The sequence below is a fragment of the Equus quagga genome, chromosome 19 (assembly GCF_021613505.1).
Source record: "Equus quagga isolate Etosha38 chromosome 19, UCLA_HA_Equagga_1.0, whole genome shotgun sequence".
Classification (NCBI taxonomy): Eukaryota; Metazoa; Chordata; class Mammalia; order Perissodactyla; family Equidae; genus Equus; species Equus quagga.
Window position 1 is genome coordinate 15,497,479 of NC_060285.1, and position 20,711 is coordinate 15,518,189.

At 40.6% G+C, this 20,711-nt stretch overlaps 1 protein-coding gene across 1 annotated transcript; it reads left to right on the forward strand.

Moving 5' to 3' along the window:
• Window positions 1-571: 571 nt before the first annotated feature.
• Window positions 572-20,418, forward strand: RTCB (RNA 2',3'-cyclic phosphate and 5'-OH ligase). The gene is made up of 12 exons (XM_046646393.1): window positions 572-745; window positions 2,388-2,466; window positions 3,670-3,737; window positions 4,868-4,967; window positions 7,035-7,191; window positions 8,821-8,977; window positions 9,979-10,138; window positions 11,528-11,703; window positions 12,236-12,424; window positions 13,101-13,211; window positions 14,607-14,726; window positions 18,487-20,418. Exons 1-12 carry the CDS (start codon window positions 653-655, stop codon window positions 18,592-18,594), a joined length of 1,518 nt encoding a protein of 505 aa, XP_046502349.1. The 5' UTR covers window positions 572-652; the 3' UTR covers window positions 18,595-20,418.
• The last annotated feature ends 293 nt before the right edge of the window (window positions 20,419-20,711 follow it).

Consider the following 20,711-nt stretch of genomic DNA (forward strand, 5'->3'; position numbering starts at 1 on the left):
TAGAGTACTCGTCATCAAGAAGTCTGGACCGGGAAGCCCTTGCTATCCACAGGGACTGCCATCTACTCATTTCGGGGCGGCACATCTGGGCCATAATAGATGCCCTCATCCGTGTTTGTTGGAATAAATGATCAACTGTCACGTTTCGTTCTTTGGAATGCTCTTTTCTGACAGAAAAGTTATTTAGTGTGTGTCCCCAAATTCATTCTGAAACACTAGGAATTTTCAGTTGTGGTATTTATTTAAGCATCTTTCTCTTTCTCAGCTACAGACATCTTTGTCCCCTCACTGCTGAGATGAAACTCCAAATAGATGTATTCGTTAGAGCATTCTGATCTGATCCAGATCCAGTGCGTTTTTCAGTGCTGAAAAGCACTTCCGAAACGAAGAATAACTAGATCATACAAAAAAAACTACTGGATTTAGCTCAGCTTTTAGCCTAGGAAAGAACAACTAGCAAGTACCCAAAAACTTGCGAGAAAAGCGATCGTTGCGGCGAGTTTCGGGCCTCGGCGCTTGCCGTCGCCCGTCCTGCTGCCAAGCCGGCCGCGCCTGCGCGATGAGTTCAGGAAGAGGGTGATTCGGCAACGGGACAGCGCGGCAGCTGCTCTTCAAAGAGGAGCCGCGAGTTTTCGCCCCCGTGGTCGCCGCCATGAGTCGCAGCTATAACGATGAGCTGCAGTTCTTGGACAAGATCAATAAAAACTGCTGGAGAATCAAGAAGGGCTTCGTGCCCAACATGCAGGTGAGGCGGGGGAGCAGGAGCGGTGGCGGGGCCTTGCCGGCTGGGGGCCCGCGGCGCCTCCCTGCCCACCCGGCCTCCTCCTCGCCCTCCCGGTGCCTGGGTGGCCCTGGGCCCGCGCCCGCCCCCAGCGGCGTCCCTCCCACCCCGCCCTTCGGCCTCGTGGCTGCCTGACCTAGCCGGCCCCACCTCCCTGCTGGAGAGGTCCCAAACCACCGGCACCCGCAAGGTGGAGTGTGTCTGGGGAATCCGAGGAAATAGGATACTGGTGTTTGCAGAGCATTTTCACCCTTAAGTCTCATAAATGCGCCGTATCATGCGTTCCGTTCCTAAGCTTCAGAGACGTTAGTGCTGTGTTACAGGGCGGCACAGCCAGTCCCGGAGATAGTTACTGGAACTGGAACTTAGTCCTTCTGCGTCATGCTGGTCGTTTATGTGATATTTACAGACCTGTGGTCGCTGAACCCAGTTTTTAGCATTCACTGGTCCACTTTGGTTTTTAGTAGAACAGTTTTGTTCTTCATAACAGCTTGGCAAATTCACAGGGCAAGGGGTTTTTAATATTCTCTTCGCAGAAGGACCTTTTTTTGTTGTTGTTATTTTTTGCTGAGGGGGATTGCCCTGAGCTAACATCTGTGCCAGTCTTCCTTTATTTTGTATGTGGCTGGCCGCCACAGCATGGCCACCCATGAGTGATGTAGAAGGACACAGCTTGTGACACAGCTGCTTCTACCCGCCTAGTAAGAAACACAGCCAGGACTTGATGTCCAGTGCCCATCTTTTCCTCTGACAGGATGACGTATTCCAGATGGCGACTTGGGAGCCCAGTACCAGAGAGTTTGAAATCTTGGGCTTCCTGTATCTTTCTGGCTTCATGGCCATTCGTGCTCATTATTTTCCATTAAAGTGAAGAAGGAAGGCATTGGTGAGGTTTAGTAAAAGTTCCTGGTTGCTGCTCCTTCATAATCTCTGATCTCTGATCAAAGTGTTCTGGCCTTTGGTGTTGACATGATTATGTCCTCCACTGCCTTCGTATGCCTCTATTGTTAAGCTTCTTTATCCTCTTTAAATTATATGAATTACAGAACTGAGCACACAGCCACATAGCTACATGTTAAAATGTTTTTACTCACTATTTACGTGAGTATAGATCTGTAAATCAGCATAGGACATGGTAACGTGTAATGTGCTGTTATCTTGAGCACAGGTAAAGTACACTAAGGTCAGATAACGGCATTTTTATGTTTAGAATTTGAGTTTTTGATTTGTCTTTCTTCAAAACCCATTGATATCTTAGAAGCACAAGAGGACTGAGACCTTTTGGCCTTAGTGAGAGCGTAGTTGGAAGACTTTTGTTAACACACACACAGAAAATATTTTACCTGTTGAATTCTTAAGTGTAGCTTTGAGAGGAGAATAAGCCAGACAATTTGTGAACTTTGCAAAATACATTTTTAAGATATATTTAAAGATGGATCCGCCTTGTAGTTTTTGATAGGAACTTTTCTGCTTGTTTAAGGTAATAGAAAAGTGTTTTATAAAGAGTAAGGCAAAATGAATATTGCACACAGTGTTTGTTTTCTGTCCAGTGCTTATATGTTGTGTTCACGTGCTCGACATGGTTTCTCCTTTTCTTTGGTACCAGGTTGAAGGAGTTTTCTATGTGAATGATGCTCTGGAAAAATTAATGTTTGAGGAATTAAGGAACGCCTGTCGAGGTGGTGGTAAGTATGTTAGTGTTTTACATTGACAGTACAAGTGGTGTCTTCCCTGGCCTCCAAAAAATGGTAATTCAAATAACTATAATTTGAAAACACAAAAATGTTATCAAGGAATGACCAAGACTTGAAATGAGACCAAAAAACTGTTAGGTATTTGTGATCACATTGTCAGCCACCTGGCTTTGTAGAAACCCTTTGGAGCTGGGTGGACCTGGTCCGTGTCACTGCTAACCTTGGACACTAATAACAAGAGCTACCAAATGGTATTATTGTGCAGTTGCTGTGTGCCAGGCACTTTACCAGCTGCTTTACATAAATTATCTTATGTAATTCTTAGAGTAACTCTAAGAGGAAGATATTATCATCTATATTTTATAGAAATGTAAGTCAAGGCTCAGTGAGGTTAAGTAATTTTAATTTGTCCGGGGTTGCACAGCTTCTTGTGACAGAGCCAGAATTAAATCCAGGCATGTCTGATTCCAAAGGCAGTATTCTTACCCAGTACACTGGTTGGCCTCATTGAACTTCAGTTGTCTGTCTATAAATGAGAGTTTATTACACCTATCTTGCAGAACTGCAGTGACAGTTAGAGATAAATACATAAAGCTCTAATATGATATAGTGCTCTAATGGTGATGGTAGACCAGAAATCTAGTTTCAACCCTTTTAATTTTTAGTTCAGCAGACTGAGTCTCAGCCCCCTCCCCACCAGGGTACCCTGACTTGTCTGAAATGACACAGCAAGCGACAGAGCTAGGACTAGAGCATAGCCCTGACTTGCAGCCCGGTGTTTCCCAGTTCTTCCACGTTGCCCTTCTTTGTCAATTGGAATAAAACCAGAGTTGATTTTTTGGATAAGTAGTATGAACTATTGAAAAGAATACATTTTTTGTGCTGACGATGTAACGTTCAGTAGTTATGTGTTACATATCCCAGGACAGTATTTGCAGGCAACCCTGTTGTGGTCTGCACAGAACACTGACAGCATGTTTGTGGTGTGTAGTTGCCCTCACTAATTCCTGTGTATGTGCTGCCTTTTTGAAGAGGCTCCCTTCCCGCTTCCATCTCAGACATCCTTTTATGCTTTGCTGTTTGAGTAGTTCTAACCACTACTCCTTCATTCGGTGCAATCTAGAAACATACAAATATACTTAATGCTAAAAATCAAATGTGTCCTTTTTTCTAATATTGAATTTTTGTCTTCAGGTGTTGGCGGCTTCCTGCCAGCCATGAAACAAATTGGGAATGTGGCAGCCCTGCCTGGGATCGTTCATGTGAGTTTGTGTTCAGAGCTTTAATCATTTGTATTTTGTTTTAGTCTAGAAGTTTGTTGAATGGATGAATGGCCACACCCAACTGATAGTGATGTCATTTAGACAGTGACTTTTGAACATCTAGAAGTAACCGTGGGACTTAAAGAACTAACTGAGTCTGGGTAACTTCTTAGTTTCTCATTGCCTTTGGCTAGAATCTGTAAGTGCTACAGAACCTTTGAAGTAGTGTTTGTTTTCTTGTTTCTTTGTTGTAATACATCTTTATTCTTGGATCAGTGCACCACCATTGAAAGTTTCACTGTGGCCCCATTCAAGAGGATGATGGGAGAAAGAATGGAAAGAAGTTTAAGGGTTAGGACTGAGAGGAGGGAGAAAGAAGAGTGTAGCTATTCTGGACATGATTGGAAAAGGAAAGCAGTGGCAATAACAAGGATAGAGCTGGACGGTACATGTGGGCCGCCTCCACAGTCTAACATTCACATTCCACCATAGAGAAAGATGTTAAAATAAATCCATTCAACAGATGTATTTTGAGGTCTTTGTGCCAGTTACTATGCTTGGGGCGGGGGGAAATGAAAAGACATGGCTTGTACATTTAAGGAACTGCTAAGTGTCTAGGTGTCTGTAATATGTCCTTACCATGTTTGATCTGTATCCTTCCCGGGTCAGGATCCTTTTCTGGGCCCCAGATATAGAAAGTATACAACATTCCTACCATCAAATGGATTACATTTGTCTGTGGTTGCTTAAACACTAAGGACCTGTATAAATTTTCAGATATTTTCCTTGTCTTAACCTGACATAACCACAGTTTGTCATTGTCTAAAGATCATCTTTAAAATGTAACAATACATTAAAGTTAGTGTGTCGCAGTCCTATGTGATGTTATACTGAGGCTTTTCTGCTTTCAGTTTCCTTTATGGTCAGACTTTATAAAAAGGTTTTCTCCCACTATATTTAGCTTTACAGTTAGGAGTTTTTATACCTAATTTCCACCAACAGAGAAAATTTCATGGAAACAGAATTTTGATTTGGGAAAGACTTCAGTCCACAGCCATTTGGGAATTAGTATCAGGTAACCAGAGTGCCAGGTTGAGAAGGCTGTATTTCATTTTCTAATTCTCTTCCAGCGATCTATTGGGCTTCCTGATGTCCATTCAGGTTACGGGTTTGCTATTGGGAATATGGCAGCCTTTGATATGAATGACCCCGAAGCAGTGGTATCCCCAGGTAAGGTCACTGTGCCCGTCTCCTGTCAGCTGTGTAGCTTCTCTCTGAATCACAGCCTTTCTGAAACAGACATGGCTGCTTTTTGTGTCTGCATCTCTCAATCTCATATTCTATCATTTCTTTTCCTCATTTACTGACTTAATTGTGGACACTCAGAGACTATTAAAATATCAAATAAAGCGTACGTTTATTGAAAATTATTTGGACCCGTACTACATGCCAAGCACTATCCAGACATAGAGTAAAAAACAAACTGAAACACTTCCCTGGCAAATTATGTATCTTCTGTGTGTCCCAGTTACCTCTTGGGCAAATCGGAGCTAGTGATGTTACTTACCACACAGCATTATTGTTAGGATTAAACAAGGTAAGCTATGTAAAACCTTAAAACAGTGCTGGGCATACAGCACGTACTTGGTGTGTTTGCTCATGTTATCATCCTTGTTACTTACCTCTAATTGTGTACATCTTTTCTGCTGGGGGTGCTTTCACTGAAATTATTTCATGTCAGAAGTGGTATCTTTGCTTTCAAAGTCTGAAAAAAAAAAGTGAAAGTTTAAATTATTATATCTTGAGAGTTTTGCCACTAGCAGTGGTGGACAAAGTTGTTTCAGACCAATCCTCTGCCAAGAGTAGCAAGAAAGGCTGGATAAAGTTTTAAAAATAAAACAAAAAACCAGACACATCTGTTTGAAAGCATAGGAAAGCTATTAAGGCAATAGGAATTTGTGAGGCTAAGATCCAGAGGAAAAGTGCAATTACATGAGCCCAACATTTAGCACTGTTTTTCTCTTGAGGTACCGGCAGATGTCAGTCAGTAAGGATATAGGTGATTTGAACAATCCACTTAAACTTGACACCTGGACCTCTAATAAACGTGCGTGCTTGTGTGTGCACACACATTGCAGTGCATCCAAGAACTGTAGAATACACATTTTTTCAAGTGCACTCAGAATGTTTACCAGAATTGACCATGTGCTGAGCCATAAAGCAGATCTCAAATTGCAAAGCATCAAAATCATAGAGTAGCACTTCTTAAATGTTTTGGACTCAAGATGCCTTTACAGTCTTAAAAATTATTAAGGGTTGATTTCAAAGGCTTTTATCAATGTTTACCTTACTAGAAATTAAAACTGAGAAATTTTAAAACAGTAATACACAAGTTCGTGTTTCATTATTCATCAGAACAAACATTATCACATGTCCTGTAGCCTTTGGAAAACTTCACTGTACACTCAAGAGAATAAATTTAAAAGGTCAATAATGTCTTAGCCTTATTCTACAATATGTCTTTTAGACCTGAAAGATCTCTGGACCACACTTAGGACCACTGGTATAGAGGATATTATCCTACCACAGTGGAATTAAGTTTAGAAATCATTAACAACGATAAAAACCTGAAAAAATGCACATATATTTATAAATTAAGCAGTATACTTTTAAATAACCCGTGAGTCAAAAAAGTAATAGTAACTGCAAAATAATTTTAACTAATGTTAGTAAAAAATATGTTTAAAAACTGTGGTTTACTGTTAATGCTATATATGGATATAAAGGCACAAATTAGAAAAGAAGAAAGGCTAAAGTATCAATATCTAAGCATCCATCTCAAAAAATTAGAGAAAGAACAACAAATTAAACCCAAAAAAGGTAGAAAGATGGAAATAATTAAAAGGAAAATTAGTGAAACAATATACAATAGAAAGGAGAAACATAGCCAAAAGTTTGTTCCTTGAAAAGACTAGTAGAATTCAGAAACTCCCAACAAGAGTGATCAAGGAAAAAAGAAGCACGTAATACACATTTTAATCTCTAGTCTAGATGTTACTCATTGTCTCGTTAATTACTGCTTCCCTGGCCTACAAAGTACCTTTAATATGTATGGAACTTTGAATTCTTTTGGTGTCATCACACTTCACCTCAGAGAACCACTTTGGTGGTTACTTTAAAATGTAGTTACCTTTAAAAGGATGGCTATCTTTTAAGCCTTACACTAATGGTGGAAAACCACTGGTAACAGTGCCCTACCTGGTTTTGCTAATATCTGACTAACTTTTCTCTCTATAGGTGGCGTGGGATTTGACATCAATTGTGGTGTCCGCTTGCTAAGAACCAATTTAGATGAAAGTGATGTCCAGCCTGTGAAGGAGCAGCTTGCCCAAGCTATGTTTGACCACATTCCTGTTGGAGTGGGTTCAAAAGGTGTCATCCCAATGAATGCCAAGTAAGAGCACAAGTTCTAGTAAATGGAGTGAGAGCGATGGTAACCACATGACCCTCACATTAATTTCCAGTGGGACACTTAGGAGATGTGGATTATGCAGTCACTTTTCAGGAAGTAGTAATGAATTGGTTATTTAAGCATGAAGTCCAGCCCGTTTATTGGAGACATTGGTCAACTGATGTTCCTTTTAACAACCTTTGACATACGGTAGAATTTAGAATAATATCCACCAACATTTACTGTGCAAGGCACTGTGCTGTAGTGTATGTGTATCGTATCATTTCGCCTAGATAATAACCCTAACGTTATCCCTAATTTGCAAGAGAGGAAACTGAAATTTAAAGAGATAATAGTAAATAAGCTAGTATGTAAAGTCAGGATTCAAATCAAAGATGGCTTGGCTTTAGAGTCTGTATGCTCGACCCACTGCCTTTTGTCAGTGAACCATTATTTATCCATGACCTTCCTTTTGGAATGATAGCACTGAACGTGTTCTTCAACTAAGATGTTATGTATTTCCAAAGTAGAGAATTAACTATCAGGCTATAGTGTAATTGCCTTTGAGCTAGCCAGTGACTATACTGTGTCGTAGTTCGTGTAAAGCTGTGCACCTTAAACTTTGCAGAAGGGTGTGCTTAACAAGTATGTTTCGTTAACATCTTCTGTTTTATCTTTAAAATTCACGTGGATTCTGCATCCTATTCAAGTACATGTACATACATTACTATTAACGTGTTTTTAGTTATTACCTGTTCTATTATACAGCTCCCCTCCACCAAGAAAAAACTTCAGTAAAACTGATACACTTGGAAGACGCTCATTCTCTGATTTCATGTCGTCCCTGACCTGCAGTCCCATTTGAAGAGCATGCATGGAACTTATAAATAAGTTCCAAGCATCTTTACAAATATTTTAGATGGGAATTTCATCTGATAAATAAATCTAATAAATGTTGTAATAAATAATGTTTGAAATGAGCTCCAGCGGGGAGGGAGCATTGAACAAGGTAATCTCTCCTGGTCGTGTTTTGGAAGAGGGCTCGCCCTTAGATCAAGATCACGGCTTTTTCCTTCTAGGAGTTTAGTGTGTTGTGCACCTCAGCTTCAAAATGCAGGTGTAGTAAAGCTGCACAGTACTTCTGTGAGGGTGGGAATAGACCTTAAAGTTTAACCTGTGTCACCTCAGGACATTTAGATAGCTTTATTATTTGACTGTAATTTTTCATAAATTATTAATGAAAGACAGTAGTTGTGGTAAAGTTAATGTTAGATAGTGATATCTGATTATAGTTAGAAATTTTCTTTGGCTGCTTAATCACCACCTCATAGAATTCAGGACCAGAGAGGCAAATCTAATGTAAGATTTGAAAAGTACAAGGGGCTGTATAAATATCAAGAACTATAATCATCTCTAATAGGGCATTTACTATGTTATATTGCAATTTTTTATGTAACTGCTCTCCTCAAAAAGCTAGAGTTGCTAGGAGCATAAACCGTATCAAGCACAGGGCCTGGTACCCAGTCAGTAGTCAGGATATGTGGTGTTTTCCTCTGCCCTTTTGAGATGCGATCGTCCTTAGGTTTTGATCAGCCTTGACTGTGAAATGACAGCACCTTCTTACTCGCTCAGAGACCTGGAGGAGGCTTTGGAGATGGGTGTGGACTGGTCCCTAAGAGAAGGCTATGCCTGGGCGGAAGACAAGGAGCACTGTGAGGAGTATGGAAGGATGCTGCAAGCTGACCCCAATAAGGTCTCTGCGAGGGCTAAAAAAAGAGGTCTTCCTCAGGTAACACTTTTGGAGGGGCGACTTGTTCAGATTTTTCATATTTTGTTTTTATTGGGGGAAAAAAATCTGGCTTATATGTAGCAAATACATCCCCAGGTTTTTTCACAGTATATCAACAAGAACACAGATTTGTTTGTTTATGCTTCGTTCTTACTCTTTTAAAAACTTGTCAGGAGCTTGCAGATGTTCATAAAATAAAACAAGATATCATGAATTAGAGGTGGATGGGGGAAAAATGGGGTATGATTATAAGGCTTAAAATGTATGCCAAAATTGCGTATGTACATACTTTGACAGTCTACAGATTTGGCTGAAAATTTTCTGGTGTCCAAGATGTCTTTATCAGTTTATGGTGTCCATGAGATAAGAATATACCAGATATTTGAAATTTACCACTAATTGTGATGGCTTTCCCACTCATTCCCTGTGACCTTGGGGAGGTCTCTCTTGCCTGTCCAGGTCTCATTTTCTCAGCTGAAAGTTGGGATAGTTAAACCTAGGCAACCTCTAAAGGCTCTCCCAGCTCTGCCATTCTCTGGTTCCCTAAATCGTCTGTCAGCACTAGTTACAGGATTTGTTCTTTCAGTGATGGATAATGGGAGGTGTCAGAACTCATAAATGTTTCAAAAATCATTTAAACTTGGACCTTGTTAAGAGACAACATTCACCAGAATTCATCCCCAAACTTGACCCTTCTCTCCATGTTTACAACGTTCTATGAGCCATTATGGTCTGAGTTTTGGTTTATGAAGCTTCTGATAAGTGTGTACCTCAAGCAGATAATGATACACTAAACCTCAGGAGCTGCTCTACATTATTTTTGTTGTGTAGAGTATTACTTTAAATGAAGCAAGCATTTCTAAGGCTCAAAAATTTTTTTGTTACATAAAACTCTATGTGAGTATTTTTGTTATTAGTTGTTTTTATCTATTTGCTTTTTAAATGGACTTTTTTTTTAACTTGAATAGAAGCTATTTTATCATACATTCTTACATTTGCAGTTGGGGACCCTGGGAGCAGGCAACCACTATGCAGAAATCCAGGTTGTGGATGAGATTTTCAATGAGTACGCTGCTAAGAAAATGGGCATCGACCATAAGGGACAAGTGTGTGTGATGATCCACAGTGGAAGCAGAGGATTGGGCCACCAAGTAGCCACAGGTATATTCTGGACCTAATTTTTGGTTGGATGCTAAAATGTACATTTTATGGGGAACTGTATAGAGATTTAAGAGAGAGACAGCTAGAACTATACTGTATGGGGTTTTACCCTGGTTCTCCTGACGAGCAATGTGACCTTGAACAAACTAACTTCGTTAGGCCTTAACTTTCTTATCTGAAAAAAATGGGAATAATAATTTCATATGATGGTGTCATAGGAGATTAAATGAAATAATATATTTAAAGTCCTTATATCAATGCCTGACGGTTAGTAAGTACTCAATAAATATTGGCCCCAGTTATTGTGTTTACTTTTACAGATTACTATTACTATCCGGCCATGAAAGAGCAAGAAAGACTGTAAATTGTAGTAGAGTCTGTAACGTATGCAAATATCTCTTAGGTACCTATACTGCAAGATCAGGTGTTACAGTGGATTCAGTGATGAAATTGGCAAGGAGGCTGCCCCCAAATTGTTACATGAAAGAGACGTCATGTTCATTAAAAAGAAAAAATGCAGACAGAAGATAGTAATTGATAAAATATAGAAGAGAAAAAGTGTTAAGGAAAAGATTTTAGTGATGGCTTCATGGACATGCAACGTTTGCAGTTTCGATAATCACACACAAAGGATATTCATGGGCAAAAGACAGCATGAACAAAAGCAGGGGGCAGGGAAATAGGTCACTTTGATGTATAGGTCACTTTGGATGATTTGTAGGATGTGTGAGAGGATTTATGAATATATAAAAAGTTATAGAGACATATGGAACTTATTATAAACTTTAAATTGCATTTTATAGTTCATCCATGTATGTACATTTCATCTTATGGGAATTTAATCATTCATGCCAGCCTGGCCCTTTAGAATATTTAATCTAGCAAATATATGGAGCATTGACTAGTATTTCTGAACTTTCTGCTGGGTACTTGTCTACACTTTGTCGTGGATTTGATTTTCCTGCAGAAGATCTAGCAACTTGTCTCAACTCTCTTATATTAAGTTATTAAGAGTTATTGTTAAAAACTGTGGTGGTAATAAAATGTATTTTACTGCTTCTATTCCATTCATTCACATGCCAAGAAAGGAGTAACTAAGACCCTGTTGTTGCTGCTAATATACACATCCCCTTCCCTTAGAAGTTCCTGGAGGGCAGGTGTTGTCTTTGTAACCCACATAGTTTTGTTACAGCTCTGACAGAGAAGATTCTCAATAGATGTGTGTTGGCCAAGCAAACAGATGAACTCAGAAACACTTTAAAGGGAAAGTTGTTTTTTTTTTACTTGTCTTTTTATAGAATGGCTTTGAGTGTAGCCTACCTTTCTGCAGTAAATCTGAGTTATAAAGGGAAAGCTGGCTGGTTTGGACTTGCTGCTTTCTTGTTCCAGATGCACTGGTAGCTATGGAAAAAGCCATGAAGAGAGACAAGATTATAGTCAATGACCGTCAGCTGGCTTGTGCTCGAATCGCCTCCCCAGAGGGTCAGGACTACCTGAAGGGAATGGCAGCGGCTGGGAACTATGCCTGGGTCAACCGCTCCTCCATGACCTTCTTAACCCGTCAGGTACAGTTTGGTTGCTCTTCAGTTCCGAGTTATTCCTGGTGAAGTTAAGTGCTTTAAAGCATAGCATAGTCAAATCAAAGCCTGTGGACTTTGGTTTTAGAAATTTATCTAATAAATATTTAAGATAGTGGCAAAGTGTCCAAGCTTTTGCTGTCCTCTTAAACTATCTCAGCAGGCTATCAGGCGTGGGGAATGAGGGAAGAAGAGAGACCACAGTTACTCCTAGAATTTGCCTTGAGCAGCAGAGAGGGTAGAAGTGTTGTTCCCTGAGACTCAGAAGGCTGAGGAAGAAGCAGTTCCCGAGGATGATCAAGAGGAGCCAAGCAGCTTTTCATCCACAGCTGGAGTTAGGGAGTGGAATTTGCTGTGTGGACTAAAAGACAGTTTTTGTCTCTTACGTGACGCCTAGTAATACTGCTGTTTTCTAACTGTCAAATCCCTCACTCCATTCAGGAACAGACTAGCAGAAAACAGTCAAGTAAGTTCTAACGAGCTGATTCTGGCTGCTTTTAACTTTGGCTTTTTCTCTTAGGCTTTTGCCAAAGTCTTCAACACAACCCCCGATGACTTGGACCTACACGTGATCTACGATGTCTCTCACAACATTGCCAAAGTCGAACAGCATGTAGTGGACGGAAAGGAGCGGACACTGTTGGTGCACAGGAAGGGATCCACCCGGGCTTTCCCTCCCCACCATCCCCTCATTGCTGTTGATTACCAAGTACGTACTAAGCCATTTGTGGTTTTTAAGCAGCGGGGGCATGATTTAGATAGTTCTAAATATGGATGAATTTAAACAGGAAGGCAGCAATTGTGAAAAGAAAATAATCTGTCATCCATGAGAACAGTGATTTCCGGTCTTCTCTGGAGCAGTGACTCCCCCATCATCTGTGCTTGCAGTATGCTGTCTAAAAAATGCTGCATGAGAATGCTTTACTCAGTTAAGGTGAATTAAGGTTATCTTCTTAAGAACTTTGAATGATTGGAAGACAGGATTAAGATTAAACTCAGTCTGTTTCATTTTTCTTACCTTTTGGTGTCGGGCTGTGATAGAGTTAGACCCTTTGCCGCCTCCCCTCTCACAGATGAGGAACCAAAGCCTGGAGAGGGCAGGCGCCGTGCTCAGGATCTTCCTGCTGTCGCTTCCCCGTGTGTTTGAGTTTTGTTTTGCTCTTACACTTAGTCTGTCTTCTGCTGCCTCCCTAGTCCTCACGTTTTCACTCTCTGCCTCTTCTCTCCCCTCTCAGTTAGCAAAGAATCAAAGTAATGTCTTAGTATAGTTGTGAGAACAGTGCATTCGAGGCCCAGGTTTCTCCTGCAGCTCTCCAGGGCAAGGGAGAATTTAAAGCTCAGGCGTAAGAAGCTCATTCTAACATGTGATTTGTGTGCGTCCTCAGCTCACGGGACAGCCAGTGCTCATTGGTGGCACCATGGGAACCTGTAGTTATGTTCTGACTGGCACTGAACAGGGCATGACTGAGACCTTTGGAACAACCTGTCATGGAGCGGTAAGGAAAAGAGAAACTTTCTTAGAGATGCTCACTTCCATTTAGGCATTGTTTCGCATTTTAACATGTAAATGTACTCAATTGAGCATTAACAAAGTTGAAGTTTGGGTCTGTTTTGTCTTCTTCCTGAATTTATTCCCATGATATATGCTGTGTAGTGAACCGACGGAGGTCACCTAGCATTCTACCTTAGTGGGGTCATTGTGGGACCAGGGCCTATTCCTAATCTTCGCAAGTCCACAAAATCCAGACTGAGAAATTGTCACACTAGCATAACTGATAGAACTTTAACTGATGCAAATTTGTATCACCGCTTATCTCAGTGATTCACCGGACCTAGTAATTTGCACGATTTGCTCCTTATTGAGTGGATTCACGCAAGATTTGGGAGATATGCCCTATTTGCAAATCAGAGCCCAAGCACAAACTGTACTCTATTTCAGCGTGCTACCTCTTATCTTCTAAGTAAACTTGTTTTATAAAGCACCAGACAGTAAATATTTTAGGCTTTTTGGACCATATGGTCTCTGTGGCAACTATTCCATGGTGCCATTGTAGTGAAAAGCAGCCATAGGCAAAACATAAACAAACGGGCATTGCTGTGTTCCAATAAAACTTTATTTACAAAAACAAGTGGTAGGCCAGCTTTGGCCTACAAATCAGTTTGCCAAACCCTGATGTAAGCCATCAAAGTACTTCGCTAGTGATGGAGTGGAAAATGGAAGCTGTCTAGAATACCTTCTCCTGGACAGACCCTCACAAATATATTTAACTGTGCTTTTTTCCTCTGATCCTTTCTCATTTCCAGCTGCCTCCCAACTCCTAATTTTAACCTAGTGATCAAAACCAAGGTCATCCCACACATGCACATTAGCAGTGTCTGGGGGCATTTTTGATTGTCACAGCAGGGGAGGGAGTTTTGCTACTGGCATCTAGTGGCTGGAGGCCAACGATGCTGCTAATATTCTACAATTTACAATGTATAGGACAGTCCCCACAACAAATTATCTGGTCCAGAATGTCAGTACTGCTAAGGTTGAGAAACTGTTTTAAATCACCAAGAACACCAAGTTTTTGTGATGAATACTGTTTACAATTAAAAATTAATATACTTATTGAATTGATAATAGTAATTAGAAACACAAAACTAAATCTTTAAATACTAAGTTCTTTGTATAGATGGAAATTTGTTTTCCAAAAGGATATGATGAGGCTTATAACAAAAGGCATATAATAAGGTTGATAAAATAGAAAAAGATGCTTTTTAACTCTTTTTTTAGTTTAAAAGGAGTCAAGGAAAAAGCATATGATCCTACGGATTTAGATAATTGCTGAGATTGAACATAATTTATAGCTTAGAACTATGAAGTCAAATTGCTTCCTTTCCCATTCTAGGGCCGTGCATTGTCCAGAGCAAAATCTCGACGTAATTTAGATTTCCAGGATGTGTTAGACAAATTGGCAGATATGGGAATTGCAATCCGTGTTGCCTCACCCAAACTAGTTATGGAAGAGGTAAGTGAAATTTTGGTAAACATTCAGTGTAAGATCGTTTATGATTTATGCCAGTGCCCAGAGATGGCAATTTTTGCTATTGCTAACGGAAATTGTTGGATTTTTTAAAAAATATCTTCAGTTACAGTCTGTCATTCTCTTCTATTTTGTATGGAGATTAATTACAAGCCAAGTCCATAAGAATGATTTTTCCTTTCATGTGTAGTCTCTGTCTACATATTAAGCTTTAAAAATAGTTTGAGCTGACTCATTTTAACCTTTCTTTTGCACAACTCTATACTTCTGTTTAAATTGGAAAACAAATTTAAAAAGCAATGGGGAAATGTCTGGGGAAACAGTTTCATTTGATTCACAAGGGAGCAAAGAGTTTGTTTAAATTATATGTATGTATATGTACGCATATGTACATATTTAAATTAGAACCAGCATAACTCATTGTAGAAGTTCAAGAGAAAAGAAAAGCAATCCTCCAGAAAGTCAGTGCCCCAACATTTACCTTCTTTTTCAGGATATTTATTGCCAGTTTTTTCCCTAAATGCTTTTTTTAAAACTAGTTACAATCATAGTTTACAAACATTTTGTAGTCCTTTTTTTAATTTAGCACATTATTATAAAATTGCTTGTGTCACTTTTTAATGATTGCTAAATAGTCTACCAGCTAAATACCGTAAGTTTCTGCCTATATTGGACATTTAAGAAACTTCCAAATTTTGCTACTAAAAATTAAGTTATAATGAGTATCTTCATGCATGAAGCTTTTTTCGCAGATGTTTTAATAATTAGAGTGAAATCCCAAAAGTAGAATTACACGGTCAAAGAGTATGACAGAACCTTATTTTTTAGTAACTGTCAACTTCTCCCTGATTTTAAGAGTAACACATTTAATTAAGAGGTTTTGGAGAATACAAAGAAGAAAACAAACCGTCTAGAATTCCACTATACCCCCACTGTTAACATTTCGTATATTTTTTACTTGCATGTTTTACAAATGATTTTTTTCATTCACTCATTCAGCTAACATTTATTAAACATCTGCTATAGGTACTGTTCTCTAAGTACTGCTAGGTACTTTTCTAGGTGCTCGGGATACTGCAGTGAACAAAACTAACACAAATCCCTTCCTTGTGAAACTGACCACATAGTAAAGTGTATAGTGTTAAATGTGTGGTGAGAGTTAGATGATGACAAGTGCCACAAAGTAAAGACGGCCAGGGAGCCGTTGGGGGCAAGTGCAGCTTTGATAGGGTGTAGTGAGGTGATGTTTGAGTGAGGGCCTGAAGGGAGTGAGGGAACAGGCTGTGTGGGGATCTGGGGGGACGCTTTCTAGGCAGAGAGAACAGTAAGAGCAAAACCCATGAGGTGAGACTATGCTTGGATGTTCGAGAGACGGCAAGGGGGCCAATGTGACAACAGCAAGCAAGAGTGAGGTGAGGTCCGAGTTAGGGGGCACCACATCGTGTGGGTCTTTGTTTTTCCCTTTACAAAAAGATTTTTGCTTTAACTCTGAGTGAGATGATGGGAAGACATTGGAGAATTTTGAGCAGAAGAGTAACGTGATCTGACTAATGTGTTTGCATGATAAGAAGAATCTAGAAGAGAGACTGGTGATGCACAAAAGAGGAGGGAATTACTGGAGCAGTGTAGTCGAGTTGGATGAGAAGAGATGGGGTCTGATGTGCAAGTAGATGGGGTTGGTGCTCAGGAGCCCTCAAGAGCTCACATAATTCAGCCTTAATAAAAAGAGAGAAGGTGCAGATGCAGGTCGTCAGGAAAGAAGGTGAGGGTTTATGGAGATTCTGTTCTGGCAGTTTCTGTTTTTTCAGCCTAATAGGAAGTAGGGCCAACAACTGAGAGTGAGGCTGCAGGAGAAAGTATGAAACAGTCATCTGAGAGACAGAAGGAGAAATTGGCCTAGTGAAATTTTGGGTGATTGCCAGACAGCACCAAGGGCCCGCTTGAGCTAAATTCAGTGGTTAAATGTTTTTTCCAACTACGTTCAACTGTATGGATGCAGGTGTGAAATAGATGTTGAATTACCTTTAATCAGGGTTGCAAGTACTGCACAGTGAAAGAAGCAGGGTTGTTGAGGGTGTTGCAAAGGGATTGTAAGTCTCATGGGGTTAAAGGACTGTTGGAGATGGAGCATAAGGGGGAGGGAGCTGGAAACCTGGGCCATGATCACCAGCCTGGGTACTTGAAACTGAGGTTATGGAGGAGTTGTAATCAGTGGTAATGACAAGGTCTGGGGTATGACCCTGGGAGCGAGTGGCTGAGCTAACAAGCATTGAAGGAGCAGAAAGCAAGGAACCAAGAAGCCAAGGAACTGAAAGCATCATCTTCTGGATATTGAAATCATTCAGAATTATAGCAGGAGAGGGTGACAGTGAGCCAGGAGCTAGAAATCTTCAAGTAATGATGGAGAGTGATTCAGACTCTAGCAGATACCGCAACAAGAAGAGGTAGTAGCTGGTGTAAATGATGGCCACAAGACTCAAAACTGGGAGTGCTTAGGGAGGAAGGAGGGAGAACTGTGTGGAAACAACCATGAAGAGCAAGGACGCCGGTCTCACTGCTGGGCCTAAGGGCACGACCCGGTGTGGGAGAGAAAACAGCTGCCACTGCAGAAGGTTGGAGGCAGAAGTGACATCTTCAGGGGAGATCCGTGTTTCAGCAAAACAAGAAGATGAAGGGAGCGTTCAGAAAAGGGAAGAAGGAGGGGATTCTGCACTTGAGTCAGTGGAAGGACTTCCAGAGGCCACAGTGGAAAAGTTTCAGAAATTGGAAGGGAATGGAGAGATGGGCAAGAAAGGGGTGTGTTGGGAGCCCCATGGGAATCAGTCTGGGAGGCTTGAGACTCCTGTGTTGACATGAATGGGGATAAAGGGAGTGTGTGATGAAATTTGTTCTAATAGTGGCAAGATGGTGAGTGTGGGTAGGAATGCAGGGGGGAGGTCTTGCTAGAAACAGAAATAAATTGTGTGTGTCTACATAAAGAAACACATATATACGTACATACAGTGTTGTATGTATGAGCTTACAAACTCTTCCTTACTGTGAAGGTCATACATGTTCATTCCAGGAATTTTGACAACTGCAGATATATAAAGAAAGAAAATCAGAATTGCTAATAATTCCACCATCCAAAGATATTACCACTCACAGGATGGTTTGGTTTATTTCCTTCCAGTTGGGTATTGGTGTATATGTTTTGTTCAGTTACATTTACTGCTTTTCCTAGTTATCCAAGTGATATATATTCTTTAGGGAAATTTTGAGAAATACAGAAAAAATATAAAACTAAATGAGAGTATTTATCTTACTACCCCCTTACCAGCGCTGAGCTTAATCATCTTTTTAATCTTTAATTATTTAATAGGCAAAAAAAACCTTAGTATTGTTTTAATGTGCATTTCTTGAATTAGAAGTGAAGTTTAATGCTTTAAAATTTTTTTTTTTAAGATTGTATTTTTCCTTTTTCTCCCCAAAGCCCCCTGGTACATAGTTGTATGTTTTTAGTTGTGGGTCCTTCTAGTTGTGGCATGTGGGACGCCGCCTCAGCGTGGCCTGACGAGCAGTGCCATGTCCGCGCCCAAGATCCGAACTGGTGAAACCCTGGGCCACTGAAGCAGAGCGCACGAACTTAACCACTTGGCCACGGGGCTGGCCCCCATTTTTTTTTTTTTTAAAGATGATGAAGTTTAATGCTTTTAAAGATTCCACTTTACCTAGACTTTTACTATTTTTAACTCCTCCCCTGCAGGCTCCTGAGTCCTATAAGAACGTGACCGATGTGGTGAACACCTGCCATGATGCTGGCATCAGCAAGAAGGCCATTAAACTGAGGCCGATTGCTGTTATCAAGGGATAGAACTCTGGCCACGGCCCCCCGACACCACTGGCGTCGCTGAAGTGGAAGTGGACTGACGCACTCTTCGACATCAGACTTAAGAGACCTCCGGGTTCCAGCGTGCAGCTGTAACTGCCCGTTCCCACATGGCCAACTGGGAGGCTGCCGCTTCAGGAGCCAGTGTTTAAAATAGCCTTCCGGGGGGGCACATTGCCCCCTCCCTGACTGTCCCACAGATTTTTAGGAAAATCTATTAGGAAGTGGGGATAGGTTAAAAAACTGCCTTACTCAGTCATAAAGTCTTTAATCATCAGAATAAACTTCTCTACACCAAGCTCTGTTTACATCCTGAGAGATGTCATGGAGAGTATTTTATTAAATAGGAAAGTTTTGGAATGTTTTCCTTTCTGCCCTCCTTTTGTCACTTTGTCCATTCATCCGCCCATCTACCCCCGGGCCCTTCACTGGGCAAAACCCTAATACCACTCTTTCTTGGAGAGTCCCCCCGGGGTCACATCAGGATATCAGATGAATGGATAATGGAACACACTGAGGAGGGGATGTGTGTGGAGCTGTAGGAATAGGGACGCAAAAGAGAAAATAATTTTTCATAGACTTGCTGCCTTTCTCAGTCCAAGGCAGAGTTTTGACTTACCTGCAGAATGGCATCAGTTGGTATCTGTCACTAATTAGGCCTGGTCTTGCAAACTTTCCTTGAACAATAACTTAGCAGCAGCAGAGAACTCTCACATAATACTAAATATCTCTTCATTTGTTATCGAATTATTATAAAAGCATTAAATGACCACAGCTGTGACATTAACGGTTGCTCTGTGTTGACAGGAATGACTAGTCTTGTGCCACTAATGAGATTTCACATTATGTACTGTGACACCTCGAAGATGTTAAAGTTAGAGATTATTAAGGCCTTGGTTGAGTGCAAACAGCCGGTAAAATAGAAAAATCTAATAAAGTTGCAATATGTTGTTTATATTTTGTGCTTAGTATTATGTAGCTTAGGACAATGAGTATTTGTACTTGATCCACTTTGGACAGTGTTGCTGTTTTCTGATTTTCTCCCAGGTTGCTTTCAGAAACTCGCCCTAAGAAAATATTCTGTCCTAAAACTTCAACTTAAAATACAAACCCCCACTAGAGTTTCTGTAGATGCTGTGCGGAAGGCTGGAGAAAAGCAGACTTCCTCCAACAATGTCTGATGTGAAATGGCACAGCCCGTCTGCACTCAGAGCACTCGGTAACGTCAATAGAGAAGTTAGAGACCTTCATGCAGTGAGGACAGAAGCCTTCAGACTGGGCCACTGACTGTTGTGTGCGGGTGACCTAAGGGTGCAAGTTACCAGTGAAGGCTGGGGGCAATTACAGATGGGAAACAGGCTTCTGGCAGGTGCTTAGATTCTCTGGAGAGGAGTGTCTGTGTAGACTCCCTCTAACTGGGCCTGCCTAATGGCATGTCATCTGCAACTAATTCAGAGCAAGATCCACTCCCAAAACTAACTGATGTTAGTGCAAGAAATGTAGTGGGTCATCTTAAATACGTACGTTGAATTTTATTAGATGCTTTGAAAGTTACTCTTCAGGGAAGTGAGGGGAGCAGGTGAGGAGGAGAAAAGAAGAATGGTTTATGCAGTGACCTCTGCTTTAGAAGCTTTTGTTATACGGAGCATTCCCAGCAAACTTGACCATATTAATGACCATAGAAAGTAATGGTTAATATTTTGAGTTCAAAAAGAAAGGTACAAACATTGTTTTCCTTGTTCTAAAGATGTTATTTTCCCATTTGAGGCAAAAAAGCCACTTAAAAATAAACGTTCGAATGAAGCTGTAGTAAGCGGGTGTTTTAATTTCCTGAGTAGAAAGACCTCATGCCTGTGCACGTGAACACGGCTGGAAATGCCCTCTGATGAGGCGCAGTCGGGCTCTTTCACACAGGAGGGTGAGTGTTATTACTGTGCACATCTTGGTCCTTTTTTAGAGCATCTGAAATCAGTAGGTTTATAATTAATATTTTCAAAAGCACTGACATTCACACACTGATGATGGCCTGTGTCATTTGTGTTATCAGTATGTGTATGGGAAAACCAATTCATGAGACATAAAATATGAACACACACTTATTT

Bases quoted from the DNA above. Each gene is read 5' to 3' on its own strand.
- RTCB (XM_046646393.1), top strand. From the start codon at position 653: ATGAGTCGCAGCTATAACGATGAGCTGCAGTTCTTGGACAAGATCAAT. The intron at 746-2,387 runs GTGAGGCGGGGG...CTTTGGTACCAG, and splicing joins GCTTCGTGCCCAACATGCAG to GTTGAAGGAGTTTTCTATGT. The intron at 4,968-7,034 runs GTAAGGTCACTG...TTCTCTCTATAG, and splicing joins CGAAGCAGTGGTATCCCCAG to GTGGCGTGGGATTTGACATC.